Source organism: Halichoerus grypus, chromosome 6 (genome assembly GCF_964656455.1).
Source record: "Halichoerus grypus chromosome 6, mHalGry1.hap1.1, whole genome shotgun sequence".
NCBI lineage: Eukaryota > Metazoa > Chordata > Mammalia > Carnivora > Phocidae > Halichoerus > Halichoerus grypus.
Genome location: NC_135717.1, coordinates 116547803 through 116560559, shown reverse-complemented (window position 1 = coordinate 116560559; position 12757 = coordinate 116547803). Strand labels below are relative to the sequence as shown.

Below are 12757 nucleotides of genomic sequence, written 5' to 3'. Positions count from 1 at the left end.
AAGTTTTGTCTACTTTAGCTTAAGGAATAACAAAATTAGTTTGAAATTATGTTACAGTTATTGTTAACATAATTTCAGCTTTAACATGGATAACGCTTTAATCGGGAAGTTACATAATTGGATCTTTGGAAGGAAGCTCTGAGAAATACATATGGTAGGGACACTAGAAGTCGCTTTAGGAGCAAGAGTCTACAAGAAAGAGTATATACTTCGGAGCTAACAAATTAGTACCTCCGTAAGACAAGCAAATATAGTAGGTACAAATTGTGTGAATCTTTGGTTCCGTAACTAAATTTTAGAGAACTGGACTGAATCTCAACTAACTAGCTGGGCAGGGTCAGGGAGCACATAGATAATGGAAATAATGCTCTAATGCTGTGTCCTCTTAAATCTTTTTCTCAGTTATTTACAGGAGACAAAGTTAATTGGCTTGAGTTCCACTTTTGTTAGCCTCTCTTGCTCCCTTTTGCCTGAGATGGTTCTGTTCTTGTCCACTTTTCTTCCTGATCTCTGCCCTCCTGTTTTTCTCTCTCTCCTTGTGAAATCTCACCTCTTTCCATGACTCTAAGAGGTGAACCCCCAAACTAGATTTTAATTCTCAGTTCTTAACCCAAGCTTCAGCCTCATATTTCTGGTTGCCTGCCAGATCAGACATCTCTCTTTGAATATCCCTTAGGCACTCACATTCAAGAAGGCTAAAAAAGAATCCATTGTCTTTCCAACCAAAAACCTGCTTTACCCCAGTTCCCTTCATGCATTACCATGCACCAAATCTTCTTGTCTGTAAAACTTGGAATCAGTTCTTCCTTCTGCCTGCCTCCTCTTCCCAGTCAGTCACTTACTAAGCCATCTAAATAAGCCTACCCTCAGGACGCCTGGGTGGCTCAGTATCAGTTGGGCATCTGCCTTCAGCTCGGGTCCTGGTCCCAGGGTCCTGGGATCAAGCCCCATATCGGGCTCCCCGCTCAGTAGGGAGTGCTTCTCCCTCTTCCCCCACTCGTATTCTCTCTGTCTCTCAAATAAATAAATAAAATCTATAAATAAATAAATAAATAAATAAATTAAGTAAGTAAGCAAGCAAGCAAGCAAGCAAGCAAGCCAGCCAGCCTGCCCTCTATACATCTCTCAAGTATGGGCCATTCTGTCTGGTCCCATAGTATTGCTATGACCTCCCCCATCAGCCTCTTTTCTTTCTTCCCATGCATCCTCTACACTGTTGCTATTTATTTTTCTAAATAGAGTTGTAAATTAGTTTACTCAGAAACTTTTGATGACCCAGGGCACCACCCAGGCAGTCAGTTAAGTGCATCTGACTCTTGATTTCTGTTCAGGTCCTGATCTGGGGTCATGAGATAGAGCCCCATGTAGGGCTCCATGCTCAGTGCAGAATCTGCTTAAGATTCTCTCTCCCTCTGCCCCTCCCACTCATTCTCTCTCTCTCTCAAATAAATAAATAAATAAATAAATCTTTAAGAAAATTTGATGCCTCAGAATTAATCCATATTCAATATTGGGTCTTCCACAGTCTGAGCTCAACCTACCTTTCAATCTCAGAGCCAGTCTTATACTTAAACCCTGGATCACTCCTTACTCTCTAAATCATTCATACCTATCCCCAGTTACTGTCTTCTGAAATTTATCTCCCAAAGGTCTGTCAAAACTGTGAGACCTTACCTCAGCTTCTCTCAGATAAATTAACCCTTCTTACTCTCCTATACCTATAGAATTTTCTTTTTACTTCTGTTTGGGCATTTATATCATGCTTCCCTTAATAATCATGTGTAAATTTGTATACTCCTGGGGCACCTGGGTAGTTCAGTCGGTTAAGTGTCCGACTCTTGCTTTTGGCTCAGGTCATGATCTCAGGGTTGTGGGATTGAGCCCCCTATTGGGCTCTGCGCTGGGGCAGGGGGCGGGGTTCTGCTTTCCACTCTGCTCCTCCTCCCCTCCTAGCCCCCCAGCCCCATTCTCTAGTTCTAAAAAATAAATAAAATCTTTTTAAAAAAATTTGTATACTCCTGAAGTCTGTGATTTCTTTCAAAGTGATGTTTTTCTTCCCCAATGGTTAGTACAAGGACTTAGCTCTTAGTGCTTACTTAATAAAAGGAAGAAACAAAGCTTAGAGTTCAAATAGCTTATAAATAGTAAGAATTGATTAAATGCTCTTCCTCACTTATTCTCTACCTTTAGTGAATAGATACATTATTCGGATCAGATAGTTTAGTTGAACATGATGGCTCTAGTTCCTATGAGCAAATGAGCAGTGGGTGGATTGATATAACCTACCATCATTACTAGGAAAAAGAAACATTCCCCCCCCGCCCCAGGTGGTCTAGCAATCCTAACTTCATGTATATGTTGATCTGGATTTTAGGTAGCTGAGGTAACTATTCTGGATATCCTTTTATGAAAAAGATAGCTGATTAGTCATAACCAACATTCAGTTATCATCATGTTGACATTTGAATCCATAATCTTTAAAACCAGGATGTGGTTATTCAAAAAATTAAGTACCTCTTTTATGCCCTGGAATGACCAGGAGCATATAAGGAGCATGTGACAGGTTCATTCAGTCTCACTTCTTTCTGTTTTGTTCCTAACATATTTGGTTCACACAAATCCTTGGATAGGAGAATAAAGACCGAATATTTGGGTGACCTATTTCTGCCTTCATAACCTATTTCAATTATTGTCTTCTGGTGGGTCAGGATTGAACGACTTAGGTGTAATGCAAGAAAATAAGACTAGACTGTGGATGTCTGTTGATACTTTAATACAGATGTGGAGTACTTCTTTTTTTTTTTTTTTTAAAGATTTTATTTATTTATTTGACAGAGAGACCACAGTGAGAGAGGGAACACAAGCAGGGGGAGTGGGAAAGGGAGAAGCAGGCTTCCCGCTGAGCAGGGAGCCCGATGCGGGGCTCGATCCCAGGACCCTGGGATCATGACCTGAGCCGAAGGCAGACGCTTAACGACTGAGCCACCCAGGCGCCCCTGGAGTACTTCTTCTTCCATGAAATGTTTCCAATTTCTAGGAGAGGAGTTTGATAGAGTAGAGGAGAGAGTACCTCCCCACCAAAAATCACTGTTTCCTAAAACACATAAGCTCACTCATTTGCTCATTCTTTGGAGACTAACCATGGATGGGAAGTTGCAATGAGAAAATAATAAGTTTGTCCATAAGTGAAAAGAATTAAACTATTTAGAAATTTTTTTCTTTCTCCTTTTCCCCCCATTATTCATGGTATATTTTAATGCTTCCAGTTAGTCATATTTTAATTGTATTAACTTGTCTTATATTACAAAGGCAAAACAGTACACTCAGCTAAAATAGAAGTATCTAAAATAAAAATGGAAGTTTCCCTTGTCCCAGCCCCCTTTTCACTTGTTTGCTACTTTTCTTCCCTTAGACTTCTAAGCCCTTAAACTTCCCTTAGAATTTCTGTTCCTCTTGTCACCAGGATCATTATATGAGTGGCTAGCACCAAAACACCAACAAAAGCCGCACTTGTTAATATGAGACTAAAACCATCCTTCTTCAAACAGTCCAAAATTTTTGTGGTTTTTCTTTGTGTAACTTCCTGGAAGTGACATTTGGTATTTTGTTTAGCTTTCTGTAACTCATACAGAACAGTGTTTACGTGTTGCTGTCCTGGAGTAAGCCCTGGAGAAAATAAGGCAACCAAGCTGAAGTCTGATCTGTGTTCATTAGATATTTTAACCATAGCCAACCAATCTGTAATCTACATCAAGGAGACAATTTTTATTTGCCTTCTTGAAGAATGGGTAGGTGTCCATAGGGAATCTGTACATTGTTATAAAATTATCCATGACATTTTATTTTCTCCTTTCTTGGTTAACAACTACATGTGCTCTCTTATACACTTAATGTATCTTAATAACATTTTTCTTCTGCTTCCTTAATGTCTTAAGTAATTCATTTGAAATTATATTCCAAGAAGAATAAAATTCCGAGGATGTTCATAATTGGTATTAATTACATATTTTTAAGCCATAATTTTAAGATGGACTTAGGGCGGAAAGGGACTTGAATAACTGTCAACATCACTGTAGGGTCTAATGTAGTCTTTTTTTTTTTTTTTTTTTGAGAGAGAGAAAGCACAAGCAGGGGTGGGGTACGAGGAGGGGCAGAGGGAGAAGCAGACTCCCCGCTGAGCAGGGAGCCCGATGTGGGATGTGGGGCTCTGGGATGTGGGACTCGTGGGATGTGGGGCTTGTCCCAGGACTCTGAGATCACGACCTGAGCCAAGGTCAGATGCTCGACTGACTGAGCCACCCAGGAACCCCTAATATAGTCATCTTAATGTAGGCGAGTATATCTTTAGTTTGGTTATCAGCAAATCATAAATCTTAAATTGACCCAACATTAAACATCCAATAGATACATTACTAGAGCTTTAAATATGGATACAGTAACTGGTTTTGTTAAATAAACACAATAATTATCTTTGATTTTTCTATCAATGCCATCTTTCTCATATATCCTGCTAAAAGTTTTTTTTTTTTAAGATTTTATTTATTTTTTTTGACAGAGAGAGACACAATGAGAGAGGGAACACAAGCGGGGGGGTAGGAGAGGGAGACCAGGCTTCCCGCGGAGCAGGGAGCCCGATGCGGGGCTCTATCCCAGGACCCTGGGATCATGACCTGAGCCAAAGGCAGACGCTTAATGACTGAGCCACCCAGGGGCCCCTAAAAGTAATTTTTTTTGATGATTTGTTATATTCATCCATGATTTATAGCTTCTTCTATAATTTCAAAATATAAGTACACTCTGTCAGTGTTATTTTGACTGACCTCTCTCTCTAGCAGATCATTTCTGGTAAAGACGTCATACCAGTGTAAATTAAGTTTTATTTACCCTTAATTAGTAACAGTAATTCTTTTGTCTTTCATGGTAAGGTAATAATGGATCCAGGTGTAGAGATGCAGGTCAGGGAATTCTGATATTTCTCACTGTTTGTTGCGCTAAATGGCTGCTCTTGATGTACCAACTGGAGACCAGTCATGTCTCTTCTGTTTACTTCCAGGCCAACTTAACTACTTACTGGTTTTTAGCCAGTTTCATTACAATAAAACATGTTGAAAAGTTAAAAACAAAACAAAAACAAAAACATGTTAAAAAGAAATGTCAGAGTGGCGCCTGGGTGGCTTAGTTGGTTAAGCCTCTGCCTTGGGCTCAGGTCATGATCTCTGGGTCCTGGGATTGAGCCCCACATTGGGCTTCTGCTTCTCTCTCTCTCCCTCTGCTGCTCCCCACCACTCATTCTCTCTCTCTCTCAAATAAATAAAATCTTAAAGAAAGAAAGAAAGAAAAAAGGAATATCAGATGACTGGAACGTTCTGTAAGCAAGTTTGGCTCCATTAGAGTTTGGAGTGGCCAGAAAGACTTCACTTACCCCCTCAAATATGACTGCCTTTATCTTTCTGGAATCAGACTCACTCCTGGATTAGACAACATAGGTGTGTATATCCAGATGAATATATTAGTCATTTTCTCTAGTCTTCTAACTCATCAGTTACAATGAGTGAAAAATCCCTATCAATATCTTTGACATAAACCTAAAAACTGTACAGGACTGTAAGGTTATTTAATCCAGCTCACTGCTCTCAGGATATTAAAATCCCTAATTTAGGGGTGCCTGGGTGGCTCAGTCGTTAAGCATCTGCCTTCGGCTGAGGTCATGATCCTGGGGTCCTGGGATCGAGCCCCGCATCGGGCTCCCTGCTTGGCAGGAAGCCTGCTTCTCCCTCTCCCACTCCCCCTGCCTGTGTTCCCTCTCTCGCTGTGTCTCTCTCTGTCAAATAAACAAAATCTTAAAAAAAAAATAAATAAAATCCCTAATTTACAGGTGGAAACAACTGAGGTCAGAGAAGTTAACTGACATGCCCAATGTGATTGGCTAATTAATATCAGAACAAGGACTGAAATTGTTTAGTACCCTGTCTCTACCATGTAACAGTGTCTTCATTAATATTGTAATAACTGTGTATTAGGTAAAAACAACTGGCCATGGCCTTCCTTATCTGAAATCTAAAGAAACTGGGAAAAATTTTAAACATATCAACAATTGTATTCTCAAAGACTTTAGCTCTCTATCTTCCCTCTTCCCACATTTTATAGTCTTGTAACTGAATTAAAAGCATCAGGGCAGTGAAGAGAAGAAATACATTGGAATGCAAGAGATTTGTACTAAAACTCTTGAGTTAGAAGCTTGTCCCTCCTCCCTCCCTGCCACACACAGTAAACCAGAAAAGAAAAGAAAAAGCCAAGTAAACCAGGAAAAACCAATAACTTTCACCAGGAAAAAAGAATGAAACAACTGTGCACAATGATATCCTATCATTGCATAATTAGTTTTTACATGGTTTTCGTCCCTGTGTGCTCACTGTTTTTGTGTGCCTTATCTTTTGTTTGATCTTTTTTATATAGACCTTTCTATGTATTTTCCTAGTTCATGTGGTTATCCTTTTATGGCAATGTAGTATTTCATTATAGTTTAATCATGCCCCAATAATTAGATATTTTTCTAGTCTAAAAAAGCTCTAAGCATCTTGGCAGAAACATTTTGTTTTTAGTTATTTGGGGGGAAGGGCAATATTACTGAAGTGATGTTCTCATGATCAAAAGCCATAATTCATTAAACGTTCTTCTTGGGGCACCTGGGTAGCTCAGTCTGTTAAGTGTCTGCCTTGGGCTCAGGTCATGATCCCAGAGTCCTGGGATCAAGCCCCACATCGGGCTCCCTGCTCAGCGCAGAGTCAGCTTCTCCCTCTCCCTCTGCCCCTCCCCCCCGCTCTTGCTCTCCCTCTCTCTCCCTGTCTCTCTCTCAAGTGAATACATAAAAAAACTTAAAAAAAAAACCAAAAACCATGTTCTTATATATTTTCAGCTGGTTCTCAAAAATTATACTACTTTATAACACTAGCACAATCTAAGGACATATTTAATTCTCCAGCACCTTCTCAGCATTTGGTTATCATTTTTATCTATTTGTATTAATAAATATGATGTATTGCCTCTCCTTTTTTTTTAAGATTTTATTTATTTTAGAGAGAGCACAAGCAGGGGGAGGAGCAGAGGGAGAGGCTGACTCCTTGCTGAGCAGGGAGCCCGATGGGACTGGATCCCAGCATCCTAAGATCATGACCTGAGCCGAAGGCAGACACTTAACTGACTGAGTCACCCAGGTGCCCCATCCTTTCTTTTCTTTTTTTCCTAATTTTAAGTGTAACACATAATTTTTGTAGAATGCTTAGAAATACAGAAAATATAAAGAAATCCCACAACCTGGATATAAAGAGCTCCTTCTATATGTATTATTTTACTTAAAAGAGCTCCATTTTTTTCTATTTTCTTCTACCTGGAGAAGGAAATGTTGTCTCTCAGTACTTTGAGAAATTAAGGCTAGGTTTTATCTACGCCCTATGCACAGTTCAGCAAAGTCCCATTTTCCCTAAAGGTCATCCTCTACCCTTGACTTTGGAGGGATGAGAGTCAGAAGGAAGGTCAAAGTTGAAAGGTTGAAGAAAGTGGCTGAGAGAGGTATGAGGTAAATAAAGGTATTGAGAATCAACTTTTAGACAGAATTTTTCCTAAAAATTAGGGGGGACAGGAAATCCTGCTTTTTACTTGATAATTGGGACCTCACTTACTTTATTCCTTTAAGAAAATTCTCCAGAGGGGCTCCTGGGTGGCTCAGTTGGTTAACAGTCTGCCTTGGCTCAGGTCATGATCTCAGGGTCCTGGGATTGAGCCCTGCATCTGGCTCCATGCTCTTCCTCTCCCTGTGCCCGTCCCCCCCCTTCTGCTTTCTCTCTCTCTCTCTCAAATAAATAAATAAATAAAATCTTTAAAAAAAAAAGAAAAGATAATTTTGCAGAGGAAAGAAATTCTACAGACTACTGGCTAAAGGCTCTAAACTCTTTTTCTCTTATTGGTATGTATTGATGCATTTAGTTTATGGATTCTCAGAGAGTATTTCAAGGGGCCGTCCCACTAATGAGAGTTACTACAGTCAGCTGACAGGAAGGAGGACTTGTGGGGTGGGGTGAGGCCAAGTCTTAGGAAATTCCAGAAAGTCTTGAAGTGTCTTGTCTTTTCTCTTAACAGGCTCCCTCAGGCATCTGAGTAAACAGGGCTGAACTGTGATAAAAATGTGTTACAGAAGAGTATTTCAGTATAAGAATTCCTGTTTTTTTTTTCTTTTTGTGTTCTTCTACTTCCTTGAGAAATATTAGAGGAAACTCCTCCTTCTTCCTGTACCTCAGATTACCACTTGTAAAATGAGGATCACAAAATTCATTGTAAATGCATTTGAGTTCTTGTTATTCTTAATATTTGAGTGATTTGTAGGTGAACCAGTATTGAAAGAAATGCTTAGTGCTTCATCTGGGATCTCATTAAAAGCTCTCCCATCTCAGAGCTGTGTTCTTCTTCAGAACCAGTGTCAGTATAACTTTGATTTCCAGAGACATTTCTATTTTTCTTGAAGACCAAATGGCTTTGCACATTCACTTTTTTAGTACTTGGAAGAAAAGAATTTGGAGTCCTGATACCCTCATGTACCAGAAGGCTTTAAAAAAGAAAAAGGTTCTTAACTTTATTTAACCTGAAGGTTTAAATTGAAAGCTAGCAAAGATGGAGAATTTTATGCATCTAAAACCAAAGTAAGGGGCGCCTGGGTAGCTCAGTCGTTAAGCGTCTGCCTCTGGCTCAGATCATGATCCCAGGGTCCTGGGATCGAGCCCCGGGCTCCCTGCTCGGCGGGAAGCCTGCTTCTCCCTCTCCCACTCCCCCTGCTTGTGTTCCCTCTCTCGCTGTCTCTCTCTCTGTCAAATAAATAAATAAAAATCTTTAAAAATAAATAAATAAAACCAAAGTAAGCCTCTGCCCTAGCAAGGCATATATTCTGGTTCTAAATGGACTTGCTCCCAGTAATGCCAGTGCAGGGACTCTGCATGAGACAGAGAGGGATTTGACTACAAGTACAGACAGAAAACCGAGCTATCTGCAGGTTGTGACACGTAATGCATACTCTTGGAATCGTACCTGAACTTTACCTTTAACAGAATGTAAATATTTGAAATATTGCTTCATTATGAAGGATGCAGAACCCGTTCTCCTTTGGTTACCAAAAAATATATATATATATATTTCCAGGCTTTCTCCCTTTTTTGAGCCCAGAAAATTCTAATTTTTATAGTAATCATCTTACAGTCAAGCAGCATTTGGAGTAAGTCTTTGGAATTTCCTTTACTTTAATTATCTGCAAATGAAAAATGTTTTGAAAATAAAAAAATGTGGATGGGGAGGGTGTCCTGTCAAATTTATCTCTTTGTTTTGGCTGGTGATCTTCATTTCTAGATGGGGGGCTGCTCTCAGAGCAAGAGTTTGTTGCATCATGTGAGTCATGTGGATGTGGTTGATGTTGGTGCAGCTGACCTGAGCATAATGTGGCAAGGTTAGAGTTGCTACAGCTTATTTTATTTTTTTATCAGTTAATAATGTAATTAGCAAAGCTGACTGGAGATAAATTATTTGAAATGTATATTGAATTTGCAAGAAACTATTGTCGTTGGTATGGTACAAACAAACCAGGCCTTGGCTCTGATTTCTGAAGTGGCATGTTTTCTCTCTCCAGTGGGGGTGGGGGAGGACTTGAAAAAGTTCAGTCTTAAACTTTACTGTTGAGTTGATTAGTCCATTGAACTTAAAGGTTTAATAACTATTTACTAATGTTGATTTCAGAATGGTGCTAAGTGTTTTACTCTTCTGTCCTACTGGATTTCAGATATCTTTCCCACTTCAAGTTATTTGGAAATAAATTGAGATTTGAATGATAAGCTCTGGTTGAAGGCTCTCATTACAAGCTGAATAAACATGACATACTCTCTGTGTACTATTGTCTGGGAACATTCTGTGACACTAAATGACCTTCTCTTAAGTTACTTTTCCAGTCTTAAAAATTATAATTTATAACTTTAATTAGAGATCTACCCTAGATATGAGAGATATAAATGTAGTAGTTTACAGGACTCACAGAATAATTTATTCAAAAAATCTGTACCATCCATGTTTCTATTTAAAAAACAAAAACATGGTCCCTGCCCTCAGCAGGCTTCCAGTTCAGTAGAGGGACACACAGTAAGCATTGTAGTGTAAGTGTGACCAGGTACCTTGGAAACAGAGGAAGGACTACTTAGATTTATATAGAAGAGCTAAGGTGGACTTCACAGAGAGAATGTTGCTCAGCCTTCACTGAGTCTTGAAAGAACAAATAGAAGGATGAAAGGGGGATGGGGGAAGGGAACTCATTTACAAGCTCATGGACCTCCCAGCAGTTTGCTTTTCCTGGAAGGTAAGGGATGAGGAAGGGAATACTCAGGGAGGGGTGGTAGGGACTAGATGTAGAACTGGTCTTCCATAACATGCTAAGCACTTTAGATTTAGTTCGGGGAATGATTATAGGAATTTTTCAAGCATTTTGAACAAGAGAGTAATATAGCTTTATATTGGGGAATAATTACATGACGTGGGATAATGGCAGCATCATAGAGACTTGATTGGAAGGTAGAGAGGAAGCAATTAGAAATGTAATACAATAGTCCAGGGAAAAGATAAAGATGTGAACCCAAGGCCGTAACAGCAGGGATGAAGTGGGAGGGAAAAGGGAAACAAACAGCAGATACTGTCATCCAGACTTGACGTTCAGGGAGACATGTCCCTGTCGTCTGGGACATGAGGATTCCCCTCCATGGCTGGTTAAAGTGCTTAGTTCTCTGGTTAAGCTGGCTAGGCAGTGATTATTACCAGAGAGAATTACCTCTATAGAGTTACTTATTTCTGCCTGGGCACCTGTGAATATGTAGTGCTTCATATTTATAATGCTAAAAACACATTCTGTGGAATGTAAAAACTAATACAAAATCTAATCTCTTATGAATTTTATTAATAAAGGAGATTTGCAGGCCTCTTCTCTGAACATTCATCAGGATTTCCCACCTTCTTTGTAAAGCTTATGGCTGGGTTTTGTTTTCCCGAACAGATTCTTCGGTCCCAAAGTCGGAGTGCAGGTGGAAGGAGGATCTCTGAAAACAGCTATTCTCTGGATGATTTGGAAATAGGCCCAGGTAAGCAGCATTCCGTGTGTGTGAGGTTCCCTAGGAAGTACTCATTAGTAGCAATACCTTTTGGCCTCAAAGCCGATGCTTTTAGAGGAAGAGTGGCACAAATTAAAAGGAACTATATTTGCAACAGCCCAGGGGTCCCCTTGTGGGATGATGAGGGAAGACTGCCCACAGTTTTGGCTCTGAGGTCATCTGGGGCCTGAGGGCTGCCATGGGTGGGTGGCAGTGTCCTCTGTCAAGATTGGTTATCCTGTATTACCGATGGTAACATAACACCTTGAGAGCATAATTATTATGTTTGGAAGGGGGCCCTATACAGGCATTTCACAAAACAAAAAATAAAATTAACAGGAAAATCATCAGCCTCCTGGTAAAGAAATGCAAATTAAAATGGCATTGAGATCTAGTTTTTTCCAATGTTAAGTAAGCCAAAATGTTTAAATATATAATACTCATTTATGGTAAAGGTTCTTTTAAAGTTGGGAAAGTGAGTAACTATTACCTAGTAAGTGACAGTTATATTCCTGATTTCCTTCTTTGTACCCTTCATAGAAGAAATGGATTACATCCGATTCCAACAGCCCCAAATTTAGAAACTTTTCTTTTTTTCTTTTTAAGATTTTATTTATGTATTTGACAGAGACACAGCGAGAGAGGGAACCCAAGCAAGGGGAGTGGAAGAGGGAGAAGCAGGCTTCCTGCCGAGCAGGGAGCCCGATGCGGGGCTCGATCCCAGGACCCTGGGCTCATGACCTGAGCCGAAGGCAGACGCTTAACGACTGAGCCACCCAGGCGCCCCCCCAAATTTAGAATCTTGAAGCCATTCAAATCACATTTTATCTTCTGATAGGACACATTATTTGTGTGCTTCCAGGTCAGTCGTCATCTTCCACGTTCAACACAGAGAAAAGCGAGAGCAGGCGAAATCTGGACTTACCGCGCCTGTCAGAAACCTCCATAAAGGATCGAATGGCCAAGTACCAGGCAGCTGTGTCCAAGCAGAGCAGCTCCAGCAGCTCCACAGTATGTGTCCTGCATCATCCATTCACTCATCCAGCCAGTGGTCACTGAGCACGGAGACAAGAGATGTCTCCCAGACCCTGACCCGAGAGCCCTGCTCTCTCCCTGGTCCCTAGCCATTCTCCTTCCACGTAAACCCTACCCTAGCTTCATTCAGAATCGTTATCATGTTCTAATCCTGACTTTGCTTTCCTAGGCCTCATTCCCACCGCACTCCTTCGTTAGTGATGTTATCATCCAGTAATATCATGGACAGTGTTCCTGCCTCTTCTGCTTAATTTTGTTGTTGTTGCTAAAAAAGTTATAGTCTGTTAGTTTTAACAGAAACACTTGTTTTTGTTTTTTGAGGAAAGGAGGAGAGAATACTGGCAAGAAATATGGGATATATTCGACATTAATGTGGGATGGGGAGGTTTCTTGCAGTTTTTTCTTGATATAGAATTCACATGATGTAAAATGACCACTTTCACATGTAATTCAGTGATTTTTAGTGTATTCATAAGGTCATGCCATCGTCATCACTGTCTAATTCCAGAACATTTCCATCACCCCAAAAAGAAACCCCATACCTGTGCAGTCACTAG

The 12757-nt window shown here is 40.1% G+C and overlaps 1 protein-coding gene across 2 annotated transcripts in view; it reads left to right on the top strand.

The window, feature by feature from the left end:
• LIMA1 (LIM domain and actin binding 1) overlaps positions 1–12757 on the top strand; it is a 91771-nt gene that overhangs the window by 58782 nt on the left and 20232 nt on the right. For both annotated transcript variants that reach the window (XM_036098930.2, XM_036098929.2), the window contains exons 5-6: positions 11072–11156; positions 12028–12176. In XM_036098930.2, the coding sequence (XP_035954823.2) occupies positions 11072–11156; positions 12028–12176 (234 nt within the window). The remainder of the gene's footprint in view (positions 1–11071; positions 11157–12027; positions 12177–12757) is intronic.